The sequence below is a fragment of the Artemia franciscana genome, chromosome 2 (assembly GCF_032884065.1).
Source record: "Artemia franciscana chromosome 2, ASM3288406v1, whole genome shotgun sequence".
NCBI classification, from domain to species: domain Eukaryota; kingdom Metazoa; phylum Arthropoda; class Branchiopoda; order Anostraca; family Artemiidae; genus Artemia; species Artemia franciscana.
The window spans coordinates 15,714,527-15,733,695 of record NC_088864.1 but is presented as its reverse complement, the minus strand read 5'-3'; the positions used below and the strand labels follow the sequence as shown (position 1 = coordinate 15,733,695).

Here is a 19,169-nt window from a genome sequence, read left to right as displayed (position 1 = left end):
TTCCCATGAAAACGTCTGTATACTTCCCAATGACCAATTTTATATGTAAACTATGGGCAAAATTCATAACGTGCAGCCATTCCCCTAGGGACTGTGGGGAGTTATTAATCTTCAGAGACATAGTAACTAGATTTTTCGTCTATACTGAACAAAATGGCTGTCTCAAAATTTTGATCAGGTGACTCTGGGGAAAAATGAGCGTTGGAGAAGGCTTAGTCGCCCTCAAATTTTTTTTTGATTACTTAAAAAGGGCACTAAAACTTTTAACTTCCGTTCGAATGAGCCCTCTCGCGTATTCTGGGACAACTCTTTCGATACGATCATCCGTGAGAAAAAACCAAACAAATAAACAATTATCCATGATCTTGATTTCTGGCAAAAAATACACGATTCCACATTTTTGCAGAGGGGAGATTGAAGGAAATCTGATGGTGGGATTTCCATTAAGATAATCTGACTTTTAGGGTCTGTTTATCCCTTTTTCTATATAAAAAGCATATTTTCTCCGGATCGTAACTTTTGATGGGTAAGACCAAACTTGATGAAACTTTATATATTTGGAATCAGCATAAAAATCCAATTCTTTTAATGTATCTATGGGTATCACAATTCCATTTTTAATAGTTTTGGTTACTATGTGCCGGGTCGCTCCTTACTTACAGTTACCATGAACTGTTTGATTGTAATATTAAGGGTGTTACGCACGGGGCATTGGCGATCAATCACGTCACTATCCACTAGAGGCAGTTCTGAGTGAATCTTCCTCTCTTAAAGAAAATATACCACAAAAGTGAACGCATCTTTGAACAAAATAGAACTTTCAAAATTAGTATTAAAAAGACAAAGTCATTAGATTCACTAAAAGTTTAATTAAGTTTAAATGAGTAATAAAGAACTATTCAAAAAAAATAGAAATATTCACTACTTAAAATCCTGATACTGTTAGATTAGTTCTCTTTCTCAGACTGAGGTGTAAGCATTTAAGTGAGACACAAAAATGTTTCTTAAAAAATATGTTTTTCCTATAAAATCCAATTTCATCTGCTGTCTCCAAGCTAGGACGAACAGCTTGGAGCATGCTTTCCAATTTGGAAAAAAAGAAAGTGGATCGGTTTCCTCGGATCTACATCTTTCTCTCCATTCTTTGGTATTTGACTGCTGTGACTCATGGAAACACTACGTCAGTTAAAAATCAATAATTTGGGGAAATAAAATAGTCGAGGACAAATCAAGTCCTGGATAGTTAATACTTACTGTATGTATCAATGGATTCACCAAGAACCAGCCCTTCTTGGGATTGTCACTTTGGTAAGTTTATTAAAGAGACTTTATTTGTCAAATAAAATATTTACTTTATTCAATCCAGTAAATTGGCGGAGGTTCTTGTCAAAATATTTGCTTATTTTCTCTTCATATTGTTCAACTGGCTGACAATACCTCTGTTTTTTCTGCTTTGGGATTTTTTTTATATTTATTATATTTTCTCTTCTTTGTTTCATACGTTCCCTACATTTATAGTATCTTGGAAAACTAGCGCTTTACTAAAATAAAATCCACAAAATTGGAGGAAAAAAGCAGGATTTGGAGCAGAAAAGTCATAAATTGGGCTGAAAAAATTAAACCTATTTTGAGACGAAGGTCTCGTTAGCTACAAAGCAAGCATTTCTTTTCGTTTTTAACTTTTAAAAGTATACGCAATAAACCTCACAAATATCCTTGTTTAATTCAGGCGAAGAAACTAATAAATTCAACATCAGTTTTTAATGAAATTAATTTTATAAGCTTTACCACAAAATCAGTTTTTCAAAGAAAAGTAAAGAACTACATTAAACCAAAAATGAGCAAAAATAATGTCAAACAACTTTCCAAGTGTATAACTACCACAAATCGCCATCAATAAATAAATGAAACCCAAAACGAACATAAATTACAACCTATAATCAAGTAAAACCCAAAACTAGCAGAAACTAATATGAGTATGGCTAATTTTCCCACGGCTGCTGAAAACCAGAATACAAGTCGCAACTTTTGAAAATAATACTTAACTTTTAGAACTTAAACAAAATTATTATTCTAATACTTGTTCAAAAATAATTGGAACCAAAGGTCAAACTTGAGCGTAAAGAGCTAGATATTGAAGAAAGGGCAACCCCCTCGTACACGCTATAAATTCTGTTCGTTTTAAGTTTTAATATTGCACCTTACTTTCAATTGAGAAAAAATTGTTTTATTTATTTGTTTAAAGAAATGTGTTGTCGTCTCATTTGTTCAGAAAAATTCTGATTTGTTGTTTTAAAAACAAAAGTAAAAACCGTATATCAAGAATCAATACAACCATATTTGATTCCAACTGAGTTTCCTTCGTTCTGAAACTGTAATTTGAGGTGCTTCATGGCCAGAGATTTCAAAGCAGATCAACAAACACACACAAACACACAAAAAATATTCTTAAATATTTTCCCCTAAATATAGATGCAACCACAGTTTCCCTCAAACATTTATCCCCCAAATTTTGCCTTCGAGTTTCAATAGGGTCCCTTAAGTGGCTAATTTACATCCTTATCCGCTCCTTAACTTAACCCTTGTTTCCAAATTTCTTAAACAGTCCTGAACCTCAGTGGTCCCTTTGTATTGTCTCGCATTAACGACACTTGCAGATTACTAAGGTTCGTGCGTTGACCCTTGCATAGTGTTCTTAGAGCTTGGTCCGATCTCTGGGTCCCGTATTACCAAGCTGATATTATTACCCACTGCACCATCACAGGAGTCAGTGATCAGTTTCCTTTGACTAGAAATGATTTCGATATATACCACAGAAGAAAAAGGTATTCAACTAAATGCCCTTTACTTAATTTGACATCTCTTGACAAAGTCTTTGTGTGACGATCTTCTGTGCTCTGTTGATAAAGACTTAAAACTTAAAAATTTTGTCATCACTTCTGTTGTAAAGGTTTGTTGCTGGGTTTTAATGAATTTTTATCATAAAATCTTCGAACCTCATAGCTAAATCTTGGTGGACGTAAATCAAAGCTGCCATTTAGGTAAAAAATTACTTTTTGATTTATTGAAAATCACTGCTTTCGTTAAAGAAAAACATTTTATTTCACACAGAGTCAAACCATCTAACATAAATGAAATCACTGAACAATCCATCATTTTAGAATCTTTGTTTTCTTGTCTGTTCTTGCGAAGATATATGTGTTGCATCATCATGCATGTGACGATTTAGTTTTTTATATGACATTTTATTTTAATACTAGCTGACCGCTGCCACGCGTTGCTGTGGCGCTGCGTGTCCCAGTAACACTTAAAGTGTCAGCTAGCCCCCTTAAGCCCCCCTTCACTGAAACCCTCTAAACCTTCCCCCTGAACCCCCTGAACTTTTTTCTAGTTTTTTCTGGTGTTTTCTTTTTCTAGTTTTTTTTTTTTTTACAAACAAACAAACAGCAAACAAACAAACAGTATATATTTATATAAATAGAAGATTTCAGTTAATAAGGGCTAAAGTTTGTTCTTTATTAAAAAATATAGAGACATTTCTTACAAATGACAGTGCTATTGAAAACTGCGATAATTAAAAGATTTTTTAAGAAAACTCTACTGGGGTAATCTCTAATTACTCCGGTAATCACTATGAGTAATCCAGTATGTGTAATCAGTAATCCAGTATGAGTAATCAGTATGAGTAATCTCTACTGGAATTGAAAATAACTCTGTCCTGAAAAAAAACACTACCTGCACAAAAAAGGAACACAGGTCTTGGTTCTTCTTCAATTAAATTAAAAAAACACGTGTTTTTTAACTGAAAGTACGGAGCAATATCAAAACGAACAGAAATTACTCCGTATATGAAAGGAGCTTTCCCCTCTTAAGTCCCTCGTTCTTAAGTTTCATTTTTAGTTTTAATTTCATTACTTTAATTATATGTAACTTATATTTAGTCTCTGATGATACAGTTGAAAGTATACCCACTTGTCACGCGCAAAACCGGGGCTCGATTCCCAATCAGGGAGAAATTCTAATGTATTGAATTTAAACCATATATTTTAAATTTAAGATTTAAAAAAGCCACAGAGTTTAGGTCATTTGGGCTTGAGTTCGGTCTTTACTATAATCTGATTCTTGTGATCTATCTATTGGTATCAAAATTGGTGAAAGAACGGTTAATTCGGAAAAATAAGAAAAAATGAGGTATTTTTAACTTACGAACGGGTTATCGGATCTTAATGAAATTTGATGTTCAGAAGAATCTTGTACCTCAGAGCTCTCATCTAAAATATTGACCGGATTTAGTGATATTGGGGGGAGTCGGAGGGGGAAACCGGAAATCTTGGAAAAGGCTTAGAGTGTAGAGATAGGGATGAAATTTGGTGAGAAGAATAAGCACAAGTCCTAGATACGAGATTGATATAACCGAGCCGGATCCGCCGGAAACAAAATCTTGGAAACCAAAAATCTTGGAAGACACAGAGTGGAAAGATCGGGATGAGCCTTGATGGAAAGCATAATCACAAGTTCTAGATACGTGATTGACATAACTGGACCAGATTCTTTGGGGGGGTTGGGGGGATTTCTAGTGACTTGGCGAGTTCGAGAATAAGCATAAGTTCTAGATGCGTTCTAGACAAGTTCTAGAACCTCACAAGTGCCATATGAGCTCTTAGCTCTTGTTTATAATGACGTCATTGGACAAACATAAAAAACTAAAAAAACTAAAAAAGAAAAAAATAAAAAAGGAAAAAAACTGAAAAATAAAGGAGAAAAACAAAACTAATACCGGGAAACAGGGAATATAAATGACGACCGGGACACAGGGACACAACTACAACGGGGACGCAGGGGGGGGGGGCAGGGGGATATGTAAATGACGACGGGGACACATGGAATGTTCGATTAGCAATCACCACCAACAAAGCTCAAGGGCAATCATTAGAATCATGAGGTATAACTAAAAAAAACTAAAAAAAAGGTAAAAAACTAAAAAAAAGACCAATTCAAAAACGAATGTATATACAGACCGGGACATCGGGACACAAATGACGACCGGGACACCGGGATACAGGGAATATAAATGACGACCGGGACACTCAAAGAGAAATTACAGACTGGGACACCGGGACACAAATGACGACTGGGACACAGGGAATATAAATGACGACCGGGACACAGGGACGCAACTACAACGGGGATGCCGGGGGGCACAGGGGGATATATAAATAACGACGACGACACAGAGAATGTCCGATTAGCAATCACCATCAACAAAGCTTAAGGGCAATCATTAGAATCATGAGGTATAGATCTGAATACGGATTGTTTTTCCCATTGACAAGTATATGTTGCATGTTCAAGTGTCGGTAAAACCTGACAATCTATTTATATGCACAGACAATGGGACATCGAAGAATGTTGTATATTCGCAAGTTTTACGTAGTTAAAAACATTTATATATATATATATATATCTATCAATATTCATAGGTGGGACACAGGGACAAAACTACAATGGTGCGTAACTAATATGGCGTGTAACGACTTACGCGCGCGGGGGGGGGGGGGGGGGGCTTGGGAGGGGCGCAAAGCGCCACCCCAACAGCTAGTATATATATAAAAATATATATGTCTGTCGAGTGTCTGTGTGAATAAAAAATATATGTCTATATATATAAAAATAAGTTGTTTGTGTGTCTGTCGAGTGACGTCATGTTTGTGTGTCGACTGACGTCATGTTTGTCGACTGACGAAATTACAGACCGGGACATCGGGACACGAATGACGACCGGGACATCGGGACACAAATGACGACCGGGACACCGGGAAATCTATATAGGGAATATAAATGGTGACCGGGACACTCAAAGAGAAAGCGACCGGGACACAAGGAATGTTCGATTAGCAATCACCATCAACAAAGCACTGGGACACAAATGACGACCGGGACACAGGGAATATAAATCTATCTATATAAAAATAAGTTGCCTTTGTGTCTGTCGAGTGACGTCATGTTTGTGTGTCGACTGACGTCATGTTTGAAGACTGACGAAATTACAGACCGGGACATGGGGACACAAATGACGACCGGGACACCGCGAAATAGGGAACATAAACGACGACCGGGACACTCAAAGAGAAAGCGACCGGGACACAAGGAATGTTCGATTAACAATCACCATCAACAAAGCACCGGGACACAAATGACGACCGGGACACAGGGAATATAAATGACGATCTATATATATAAAAATAAGTTGTCTGTGTGTCTGTCGAGTGACGTCATGTTTTTGTGTCGACTGACGTCATGTTTGTCAACTGACAAAATTACAGACCGGGACATCGGGACACAAATGACGACAAGCAGAAGAGCCTGCTCTTTCGATATTACAGACAATAAGCTAGCAGACAACAAGCACCAGAGCTAGCAGGTTCTAACTAGCAACAGAGCCTGTAGCCAAATTCTACATTGCCGGCATTTTGTTACCTTTCTAAATCCCTTCATTTTCTATGGCAGGTAGCTCTCAGCCTTTTGTCCTCACAAATGTACCCTTACTTTGCTAAGGTGTGCCGAGGCCTCTGAACCTTGCACTGTTGTTGTTACAGCAAAAAATGCTCAGCTTTGTTGTGGTGTCGCTTTTCGACTTTTTATTGTTTTGGTTTATATATCCTGCGTCTATTCTCAAGGCTCCAAAATCTATCTGCAAAATTTAACCTTTCAAATTAGCTTATTTTCTTTGCACATAATTCAGCGTGAATATGGGCACAAATAATTGATTTAATACATTTATTCATAATATACACATGAATATGATAAAGATTGATAAACTATGAAACAAACGAGGGATTAGTTAATCGATCGATTAGTTTAATTGCATTTGTACATGCAAAGTAAAATGACAGAAACCTTCAGAGTTGATTAACAGAAGAGCAAAAATGAAGGGCATAGAAGAAACAGGAATGCACTTCTTTTCTGCAGGTGGAGTCAAATAAATCCCAGCTTTACCTAAATGCCATAAAGAGTGAACTACCTCCGAGATGCGCTCTTAAAGAGTGATAAGCATATTAAGCGTTAAAAAAGTATATATGACATGTAAAATGGACAAAACTATATATATATAATATATTAAGTATGCAAAAAGTATATATAATATAAAGCGTTCTTACGTTGGTAGCCTCATGTATTTAAGTAATTTTGTTCTGACCCGACGCTGTTTTATAGGGTTTCCACGCTATTTTTCTGAGTTCTTTTAAATTTGTTTTCAAAATAACATTCTACTGTCAAGACAAATTGAGACAATAGTTACTATTCCTGAACCAGCTAAAAATTGATCTATTTTTTTCACTTGCAAGTTTTTTTAAGGCGTATTTTTTAATTTTGGTTACTATAGACTATGCTTCAACCTTTACTTAGTTGCAGCGCTTTCATCTGCAACCATGTTCTCACCGGCTAGAAAAAAACACGATGATACCACCCAAAGCTGCTATAAAATAACAGATAACAAAGCATAAGGATGAACTAAGGAGGAGGATCCTATGTGTGTGTAGGAACTTCTCCAACTGTTTAAAACATCCTTTTGAGTAATGATATTTTGCAGCGCATGGCTCTTCCGGCGAGTCCACACTTTTCATAGAATTTGGTTTGCAGCACGATTCTGGATAATTATTTTCATTAAATACTTCACTGATTTTCCAGAAAGGAAGAAAAGCATTTTCCGGTAAATCACCAGGATAATCCATCCCACAGCATTCCAAAGACGTGTGTATAGTATCAACAATTGAGTTGTAGTCCATTAAAAAAAATGGGAAAGTTAATTTCCGATTACAATTAATCAGAGCTTGCTTGTATACAAAGTTGAAAACTGATTCTCGTGTCTCTGAGCTGATTATAAGTGTCAACGACAGAACTGCTGACGCAGTTATAAGACTACTAACAAACAAGACATATCCTTTTTTTTCAGATGCTGCTGAAAAGAATAAAAAGCCAAACACGAAGAATAAAAGAAACACCAGCAATATTATGCTGGGAATGGTTGGATTTATTTGGGCCTGGTAGCAGAGAACTATAAAGTAAATTCCAATACTTGCAATTGGAATACAGCTAATGAAGCAGCAAAAATAACTCACAATCCTTTTCCAACTTAAAGCCATATTGAGCTGTGCAAAAGCTACTTGTATTGTATGATACCTGAACAGTTTTAGCGGCCAAATTGGATATCTAAAACTTTAAATCGTTTAGAAATTGTTGTACTGGAAAATCATATGATTGTCACAGGATTCACTTTGGGAGTTTGAAAGGCTTTCTTTTGCATCTATCGATTTTATTTTTCTCAGAGATAACACAGGCCTAGAATAAATATTAAAAAACGAATCAGTCCACAATTATCGTGGTTTTTGAAACAGGTTCAATGACGTCAATCAACATCGCTTTCATTAATTTTAGGCTAAATGATAAGTATAATTTTTGAAAAAAAGGATATACCCTGCGATTTTAGGTAAACTTTAATAAAACCCCATTATAAGAAAGGTGACAAGAGTGGGTGTGATAATAACAGAGGCATTAGATTATCTATCTGTATATATAAAAATAAGTTGTATGCATGTTAGTTTTTGGTATGTTTTTTGCATATGACGTCATTATAAGATGACGTTGCAGACCGGGACACCAGGACACGAATGACGACCGGGACACAGGGAATATAAATGACGACCGGGACACTCAAAGAGAAATTACAGACCAGGACACCTAGACACAAATGGCGACTGGGAAACCGGGAAATATAAATGACGACCGAAACAAAGGGACACAACTACAACGGAGACGCTGGGCGGCACAGGGGGATATATAAATGACGCCGGGGACACAGGGAATATTCGATTAGCAATGATCATCAACAAAGCTCAAGGGCAATCATTAGAAAATGCAGTATAGATCTGAATAGAGATTGTTTTTCCCATGGACAATTATATGTTGTATGTTCAAGAGTCGGTAAATCTGACCCCAACACCTAGCTGATGGGGGCGCTTCACGCCCCCCAAGCCCCCCCAAGCGCTTAAGTCGTTACGCGCCATATTAGTTACGCGCCATTGCAGTTGTGTCCCTGTGTCCCACCTGCGAATATAGATAGATATATATATTTTTTTAACTACGTAAAACTTGTGAATATACAACATTCTTGGCTGTCCCATTGTCTGTGCATATAAATACATTGTCAGGTTTACCGACTCTTGAACATGCAACATATAATTGTCCCTGGGAAAAAAACAATCTGTATTCAGATCTATACCTCATGTATTCAGATCAATACGTCAGTTGACAAACATGACGTCAGTCGACACACAAACAAGACGTCAGTAGACAGACACACAGACAAACAACTTATTTTTATATATATAGATAGATATAGATACGTCAGTTGACAAACATGACGTCAGTCGACACACAAACATGACGTCAGTAGACAGACACACAGAAAAACAACTTATTTATATATATATAGATATACTAGCTGTTGGGGTGGTGCTTCGCGCCACCCCAACACCTATTTGGTGGGGGCACTTCGCGCTCCCCCCCCCCCCCCTCCCAAGCCCCCCCCCCCCGCGCGTGAGTCTTTACGCGCCATTGTAGTTGTGTCCCTGTGTACGACCTATGAATATGGATAGATTTATATATGTGTTTTGAACTACGTAAAACTTGCGAATATACAACATTCTTGGCTTTCCCATTGTCTGTGCATATACAAAGCCTTGTCCTTATAACGACGTCATATGCAAACGCTCTTTTTACAAACAAACAAACATGCATACACACAACTCGTTTTTATATAGATAGATAGATAGATAGATAGATACATTACAAATTAACTGCGTAAAACTTGTTAATACAATTGTCCATGGGAAAAACAATCAGTATTAAGATCTATACCACATTTTTCTAATGATTGACCTTGAGCTTTGTTGATGGTGATTGCAAATGCTAATCGAATTGGGAATTGCAATCTTTTAAATTGAAAAGGCAGATCCGTTGGAATCATGGGAATGCGAGGAATAAGAACAGCCTCACTCTCAAAAGACCCTGTCAAGATTGTGGCCTCTATTACGTTTTCCATTTTTTTTTTACGGCAAGTCGTGTGCCATTGCAAAGCTTTGGCGGGTTGATATTTCTTAACAGTATTATTGGTACGCCTATTTTTAGTTGTAGCATGTGTGGTGGAAACCCTGAAAGATCCACGGAATTTAAAAATTCAGATGGATAATTAACCGCCTCATTTGGTTCCAAAACTGTGTCGACTGACTTGTAAGGACTGCCTGGTCTCGAATCTTGGTCAAAACAATATTGTTGATTTCGTGGAAGTCTATATTTTTTGGTGCAAGAATCGCTCTTTCACTTAGCCATTTATTATTTTATAATTGTTTAGAATATTCGGAAATACTTTTTCAATCAATTCATTTTTGGACTTCACTAAATTACAGAATTCAGCAGGTAGTTGCATACGTCCTGAAATTGAGTCTACTGGGAGCTTTCCGTTTCCAATTGCCAGCAATTGATCTGAAAATGTTTGACCAGTCATCGTTTTGCAATCGGACACGCATATTTGTAGTTAATTTTAATGTTTTTACGTGTGCCCATAAATTAGAATTTTTCAGGCAAGCATTCATTTCGTCTGCAGGGTATTATGTTGATCTAGGTATTATAGGTAATGTTTGCCTGAAATCTCCCGCAAGCAATATTAATGTGCTGCCAAAGGGTTTCGAATTCCCTCGCAAATCTTTCAAACATTGATACAGAGCCTCGAGCGATTTTTGGTGTGCCATTGTGCACTCGTCCCAAATAATAAGTTTGCATTGCTGCAATGCTTTACCCATCCCAGATGATTTGGAAATATTGCACGTGGGAGTTTCTGTAGAATGAAAATTCAGAGGCAATTTCAAAGCGGAATGAGCAGCTCTTCCACCAGGCAGCAACGTTGCGGCTATTCCGGACGACGCAATTGCCAACGCTATATCATTTTTTGATCGAATTGATGTCAGAATCAGTTTTATCTCAAACGTTTTACCAGTACCTCCTGGCGCATCCAAAAAGAAAATTTCTCCAACGTTGTTATCGACACAATGCATTATCGTATCATAAATGTCTTTTTGTTCCGACGTTAACTTGGAAATGTTATTTTGTACATACGACAATAGATCACTCGTACTATAACTTTGTTCACGATCCAATTCTACACATGTCGAAACAGCAGCGGTACGATTAGGTGAAGGCATTCCCAAATCCTGAAGAGGTTTGTTTGCCATGCATACGCACAAATCTTCTATAATAACTAAATAGTAGTTATAAATTTCTGATGTAAAATCAAAAGTCATATCTGACGTCTCTAACCGTTTTCGATGGAGTATATCTTCGGACATTTTTGATTTATATTTTTCCCATAACTCTGTAGGAGCTGATGGAGAGCAAATTGTTAGTATGATGCCAAACAATACACGAATTTGACTTGGAGTTGACGTTTCGCACGCGTCATTGATGAAGCCTGTTTTCGACGTTCAAATACTTTATTTTTAGTATTCCACGTGTAATATGAAGGCACTTCAGTATACAGCAGGTTTTTTTGCAAAAGAATCATTTTTGCATAGCGAAAAGAAAGCAGTTAACTTTGTATCCGGTGGATTCAGGGCTCTTTGTTGGACGTTGAATTCCAAAAAATAAACACGTTGACCGTTCTGTAAATTTACTGCTAAGTGAACAACAGCTGGACTACGTTCATGTATCGGAAATGAAAGAATTCGCCAAACAGCTTCATTACTGCTTATGTATCTTCCAGCCTGATATTGTACGATTTCGTCGATATATTTGATTTCGGACTGCAAGCCAAAAACTGCCATGTCACTACCTTTGTTGACGTATTTACATATGTATTTGATTGCCTTTACGGAGTTACAGTATTCAACGTTTATGTGTGCATTAAATGTTTTTGATAATAATGGGGAATATGGAACAACCCACTGGTTATCTACTTCGATGGTGGTACCGTTACGCTTCTTTATTATTGCTGTTTTACCGCCATCTTCAGTAGATCTTCTTCTATATTGTGGGTAGCCATCATTTCCAGTAATTGTGTTGGATATTAAAAGTCGAGGATATTTCTTTGTGCACCTTCCTTTGGCCATGCATGGTGAATTTTCGTTCAGTGCACCGCAAGGTCCATGTATCATATTTTTTACAACAATATCATATAACCCCTTATCGACATTTTCATCAGGTATTTCAGCGGAAATCACATCATCAATTTCATTAGAAGTAATTTTATAGTGTAGCCAGATTAGTATATGTGTGTGTGACAAACCTCGTTTTTTGCCATTCCACTGAGTACATCCAGCATCGCACTGACCCAAACACTTCAAGTTTTACTATGTAGTTTATCAGTGATTTCAACTTTTGCCGGAAGACACGGGCCGTAATGTCATGTCTATGAACTGCCGATTGTCCTTGAAGTAAAAGCTGCTGTATCTCGTCCCAAGATTGATTACATGTAAATGTAATAAATAAATCTGGACGACCATAGAGACGAACATACGCAATAGCATCATGAGCATATTCATGCATATGACGGGGACTGCCAGCATATGACGAAGGTAAAATCGTTAATCTTCCAACGTTTGTGGTATTACCACAAACGTTTGTTAACGTTTGTGGTCATTTACAACTGCTTCTCGCAAATGAATGTATTGTTCAGAGCGGAGCTTGGTCTGATTCAGACGGATATATAGTAAACGTTCTGATTCAATTTTTGCATACATATCAACGACATATTGGTGAAACAATTGACGGCATTTTAAAATATAATTGTCTTCATCCTGCCGAATCATTAGTCTATAGGAATAATAATGCATTGCACTGCATTTCTTATTCATTTCTTTGTTTGTGGCTGGATTCATCAATTTAATATTAAAGTGATAGCCGTCGGCTCCATCCCAAAAAATGATAGGATATTGTAGGGCATCGTAGCATCGATGAGTTTCAGCAATTCTTACCAGCTGAGCGTTTTGCTTACGAAGAAGAACATCTCGAGGTAAAAACTGATCACCGACCATAACGATTGCCAATTCGTCGATAGTTGGAGCATTGTATCTACGCACATGTTGGCCAGGAGGCGTTTTGTCAGCGGAAATAACAATTTTATGCGTATCAGTAGTTATCAAATCGATGGCTGTTTTGAACAGACGCCCTAAATTATTATTTTCGTGGAAAAGATGTTGCAATTGGGAAACGATTGTCCTTTCAACGTTGGGAGAAATTTCGCAACGTGCATTCAATTCAGAATTTCTATCACTGATGAAGTACAATTGAAAAAATTTATGATTCTCGCCTGAGAATGGTAGAAGGGACCCTGCTCTATGATAAATTTGCCCTTTTACTTTGAAAGTAGGCATAAATTGATCTGGATTTTCGATTTGGGTACCAAACGACGTCATTTGGAAACATGAGTTATATTTTCTGATCTGTGATAAAAAAAAACGCTTAGATTCTGACGTAGTTCCAGTAAGCAAAGTCTTCAATGGCTCTGGTGGTGCAGCCAATAGAGGAAGTTTAACTTTTCCTGAGGCACAACACATTCCCATTGTTTCACCATTGAATTTCAAGGCCTTGCAATAGGGACAAATTTTAGACATAGTCCTGATTTGAACACATCTACTCAAGCTATAATCATCGACTGGGCAGTACTTGAATGCCAGGCGATAATTTTCAGGTTGCTCTTGTGATTCCTCGGCACGCTTTCTTTTCTTACTTTCTCTGTCAACCGCAAGCCTGTTTTCTTGCTGTTCTTGTGATTCCTCGGCACGCCTTCTTTTTTCACTTTCTCTTTTAGCAGCAAGTCTGGTTTCGTGTTGCTCTTGTGATTCCTCGGCACGCTTTCTTTTCTTACTTTCTCTATCAGCAGCAAGTTTTTGGCATAGACTCTTTGAGCAGCTTCCTCGGCTGTTGACATTGTAGGTTCTTCAGTCATTTTACAATTAAACATTTTTCCGTGAACGACTGTCTTAAATACCTTTAATGACGTCATTGTGATAATCACGACATGACGACCTGATGACATGACGTCACTCAACACACAGACACACAGACAACTTATTTTTATATATATAGAAGATATAAAAATAAGTTGTTTGTCTATGTGTCTGTCTACTGGCGTCATGTTTGTGTGTCGACTGACGTCATGTTTGTCGACTGACGTCATTATAAGGATTGAGCTGTATGTCGTCATGAAGTTGTTTGTCGTCTGACGTCATGTTTGTCGACTGACGAAATTACAGACCGGGATACCGGGACACAAATGACGACCGGGACACAGGGAATATAAATGACAACCGGGACACATCATATACCAATTCAAAAACGAATGTATTCAAGTCGAAGTAGCTGAGCTGGTAAAGCGTTATGTTCCAGGTCCGAGAGGTTCCAGGTTCGAACCTTGGCTTTAGCATTGATACAAAAGAAGAAAAAAAACTAAAAAAGGTAAAATACAAAAGAAGAAAAAAACTAAAAAAGGTAAAAACTACAAAAAAACTAAAAAGAAAATACTAAAAAAACTAAAAAACTAAAAAAAACTTAATACTAAAGCTAAAAAACTAAAAAAAGGTTAAAAACTAAATAGTAAAAAAGAAAAAAACTAAAAGAAAACTAAAAAAGGTAAAAACTACAAAAAAAATAAAACGAAAAAAAACAAAAAGTACTAAAAAGAAACTAAAAAACTAAAAACTGAAAAAGAAAAAGAACTAAAAAAAGAAAAAAAATGAAAAATAAAGGAGAAAAAGAAAACTAAAAACCGGGACACACGGAATATAAATGACGACCGGGACACTCAAAGAGAAATTACAGACTGGGACACTCAAAGATAAATTACAGACCGGGACACCGGGACACAAATGACGACCGAGACACAGGGAATATAAATGACGACTGGGACGCTCAAAGAGAAATTACAGACTGGGACAAAAATGACGACCGGGATACTGGGAATATAAATGACGACCCGGACACAGGGACACAACTACTAGGGGGGTGCCGGGGGCACAGGGGGATATATAAATGACGACAGGGACACAGGTAATGTTCGATTAGCAATCACCATCAACAAAGCTCAAGGGCAATCATTAGAATAATCAGGTATAGGTCTGAATACGGATTGTTTTTCCCATGGACAATTTTATGTTGCATGTTCAAGAGTCGGTAAACCTGACAATCTATTTATATGCACAGACAATGGGACATCGAAGAATGTTGTATATTCGCAAGTTTTATGTAGTTAAATATATATATATATATATATATATATATATATATATATATATATATATATATATATATATATATATATATATATATATATATATATATATATATATATATATATATATATAGGGGGGGGTGAAGCGCCCCCAACAGCTAGGTGTTTCTCTATAAAGTAAATTACTCAGTATGCTTATACTGTTTAGACTTACTTGTTCTGGAAGTTTTAAGAGAGGATCTGTCAACCAAATTTTCACTCTCAGATTAATAAAAAAGAAGTTCGTGAGTCGTTAGACTTCTTTATTATTCAGTAGAATAGGTTATCTTTGCCTTTAATTTAGCCGATAGGAGAGCTTTAGCAGAATTCCTATCTTGCATGGTATCTATCTACATATATAAAAATATAGTGTCTGTTGTCTGTTATCTGTTTCTGTCTCAATATGATGTCAATATATAATACATGACGTCATATTAAATATTACGTCTTATTCAATATATATTTTTGCGGCTCAGAGAAAAACTACCATTATATTGCGGCTAAAAGAGAAAGTATCACTAATGTCATAGAGAAATAATCGTATAATGTCACTAAAAAGGGAACACCAGGAGGAAACAGCAGAGCAACGCAAAACCATGATTGCGGCTCAAAGAGAAGGGGCCAGATTAGGAATGTCCAATTTACGTCAACGAAGGCATATCGATGAACCATAAGAGCGACGCGAAACCAAGCTTGATGCTGACAGAGATAGTAAAAAAGAACGCATGTCGAGGAATCACTAGAGCAACGCGAAACCAAGGCTTGCGGCTTTACGTCAACGAAGGCGGGTTGAGGAACCACCCAGAAAAGCGAAACCAGGCTTGCAGCTGACAGAGATAGTAAAGACAGAAGGCTTGTCGAGGAGTCACCAGAGCAACGCGAAACCAGGCTTGCGGTTGACAGAGTTAGTAAAAAAAGAAGGCGTGTCGAGGAATCACCAGAGCAACGCGAAACAAGGCTTGCGGTCTTATGTCAACAAAGGCGTGTCGAGAACCACCTGAGCAACGGGACACCAGGTTTGCAGCTGACAGAGTTAGTAAAAAAAGAAGGCGTGTCGATGTATTACAAAAACAATACGCTCATAATCGCCTGGCATTCAAGTACTGCCCTTCCGATGATTATAGCTTGAGTCGAGACGTTCAAATTGGGACTATGTCTGAAATTTGTCCCTATTGCAGGGCATTGAAATTTAATGGCGAAACAATGGGAATGTGTAAAGGCAGTGACATGGCAGTTTTTGGCTTGCAGTCCAAAATCAGTGATATCGATGAAGTCGTACAATATCAGGCTGGGAGATACATAAGCAGTAATGAAGCTCTGTGGCGAATTCTTTCATTTTCGTTACATGAAATAAGTCCAGCTCTTGTTCACTTAGCGGTACATTTGCAGACTTTTAAAGCATTTGGGAATGCCTTCACCTAATCGTACTGCTGCTATTTCTCCATGTGTAGAATGGGATCGTTAACAAAGTTACAACACGATTCATGTATTGTCGTATGTACAAACAAATACTTCTAAGTTAACGTCTGAACAAAAAGACATTTATGATCAGATAATGCATTGTGTCGATAACCAAACTGGAGAAACATTCTTCTTGGATGCGCCAGTAGGTACTGGTAAAACGTTTCTAATTATATTGCTTCTGGCATCAGTTCGATCCAAAAATGACATAGCGTTGGCCCTTGCGTCGTCCGGAACAGCCACAACGTTGCTGCCTGTTTGAAGAACTGCTCCAACGTGCAACATATCCAAATCATCTGTAAGCAATGCAAACTTTTTGTTTGGGACTAGTGCACAATGGAGCACAAAAAATCGCTCGAGGCTCTCGACCGATCGTTGCAAGATTTACAAAGAAATTCTAAACCTTTTGGCAGCACATTAATATTGCTTGCAGGAACTTTCACGCAAACATTACCTATTATTCCTAGATCGAAACCTGTGGATGAAATTAATGCTTGCCTGAAAAATTCTTATTTATGGGCACACGTAAAAACACTAAAATTAACTACAAATATGCGTGTCCGATTGCAAAACGATCACTCTGGTGAAACATTTTCAAATCAATTGCTGGCAATAGGAAATGGAATGTTCCCAGTTGATTCAATTTCAGGACGTATACAACTGCCTCGAGAATTCTGTAATTTAGTGACGCAACAAGTCAGTCGACTTGTCGACTGACTTGTTTAAAAATTCATAATTTAAAAATTCAATCAGAATTTTTAAATTATCTGGATCTCCCAGGGTTTCTACCACACGTGCTACAACTAAAACTAGGCGTACCAATAATACTGTTGCGAAATATTAACCCACCAAAGCTTTGCAATGGCACACGACTTGCCGTAAAAAAAAATGGAAAACGTAATAGAGGCAACAATCTTGACAGGGCCTTCCAAGGGTGATGCGGTTCTTATTCCTCGCATTCCCATGATTCCAACAGATCTGCCTTTTCAATTTCAAAGATTGCAATTCCCAATTCGATTAGCATTTGCAATCACCATCAACAAAGCTCAAGAGCAATAATTAGGAAAATGCGATGTAGATCTTAATACGGATTGTTTTTCCCATGGACAATTATATGTTGCATGTTCTAGAGTCGGTAAACCAGATAATCTATTTATATGCACAGACAATGAGACTGCGAAGAATGTTGTATATCCACAATTTTTACGCAGTTAAAAATTAGCACTTTGTAGTGGTAGTAGCAGTGGGTAGTTTGTGGGTTACTTAGTAGTGGGTTTCATATTGAAACAGGAGTGAAGCAGGTTTGCGTTCCATGCCCATTTATGTGGATCATTTTGATTAACTTTGTTCTAAATAGCACGGCAAAGGTTATCAGATAGCATGGAATCGATTGGGAAAGTAAAACTCTCCTAAACTTAAAATCCGCCAACTCTCTTAGACTCTCCTGGGCTTGGATTATGCTGATGATTTGAGTGTTATAGATGAAAATGTTAGAAAGTCTTCAGATTACAAGGTGTAAAATTAAACCAATCCTAGCCTCGACAGAAGTACGTTCAAAATAAAAAAAATTGCTGCAGAAATAAAGCTAAAAAGAATCTGACGAAATGACGACAAATTACGTATATGTCATGCTTTTTCGGGTGAATTATCACAATTTCTGGCACAAGCACCCAAAACATCACGAAATCGAGACAGTTCTTGGATTGATTTTTGCTACACTAACAAAAAGGAGGCCTGAGACTGTCAATAATTTTGATCAAAAGCTTCCCGTCAATCGGTATACGTGTACTTCAATCAATCTTCAATCGACCCTTCAATCAACCCTTCAATCGTTATCAAAGTTAATTTCAAGTTTAATTTTAACTCACGGCCATATTTTTAGTTTCAGTTCCGAGTCGGGTAGTAAGGTGCCTACCGTGGGTGAAATGCAGTCTAATACTGATCAGGCTTCCCTTGCATGTACTTTGGTTGCGTTCCAATAAAAAAAAGAATACAATATAATTATAGTACCATAGGGAAGGTTGTGGGATGTCATTTGCTGACGCTCCAGACTTTTTCTTCTCGATTGCCTTGTAATCGCGGTTGAAATTCCCTCTTAAAACATATCTTTTCTTTTTAGTTTGGAAACTGTATAATCTGGTTTAAGTTTCTTTACCACCTGCAATATTCTGTCAAATGCTGCACTTTTTTTATCTCAGTTATCACAGTCTCTACTTTTAACTTTCCATAACTTAGGGAGATACAGGTATAACTCTATTAATAAACACATAAAATTGCGTTTCGCATTTTTGTTTACTTCCAGTGCGTCTTCCTGTGCTGTTGACACGTGACTGACGCAATACTTGAACAAATCTAGTCTAGACGGTCAACCGCCCTCAGCAACCGTTTGAGT

General features: G+C 37.3%; 1 protein-coding gene across 1 annotated transcript in view; it reads left to right on the top strand.

Annotated features, from left to right (window-relative positions):
- Window positions 1–1,100: 1,100 nt before the first annotated feature.
- LOC136037822 (protein Fe65 homolog) overlaps window positions 1,101–19,169 on the top strand; it is a 190,539-nt gene continuing 172,470 nt past the window's right edge. Inside the window, exon 1 of the mRNA XM_065720661.1 lies at window positions 1,101–1,308. Within this exon, the coding sequence (XP_065576733.1) occupies window positions 1,266–1,308 (43 nt within the window). The 5' untranslated portion in view covers window positions 1,101–1,265. The remainder of the gene's footprint in view (window positions 1,309–19,169) is intronic.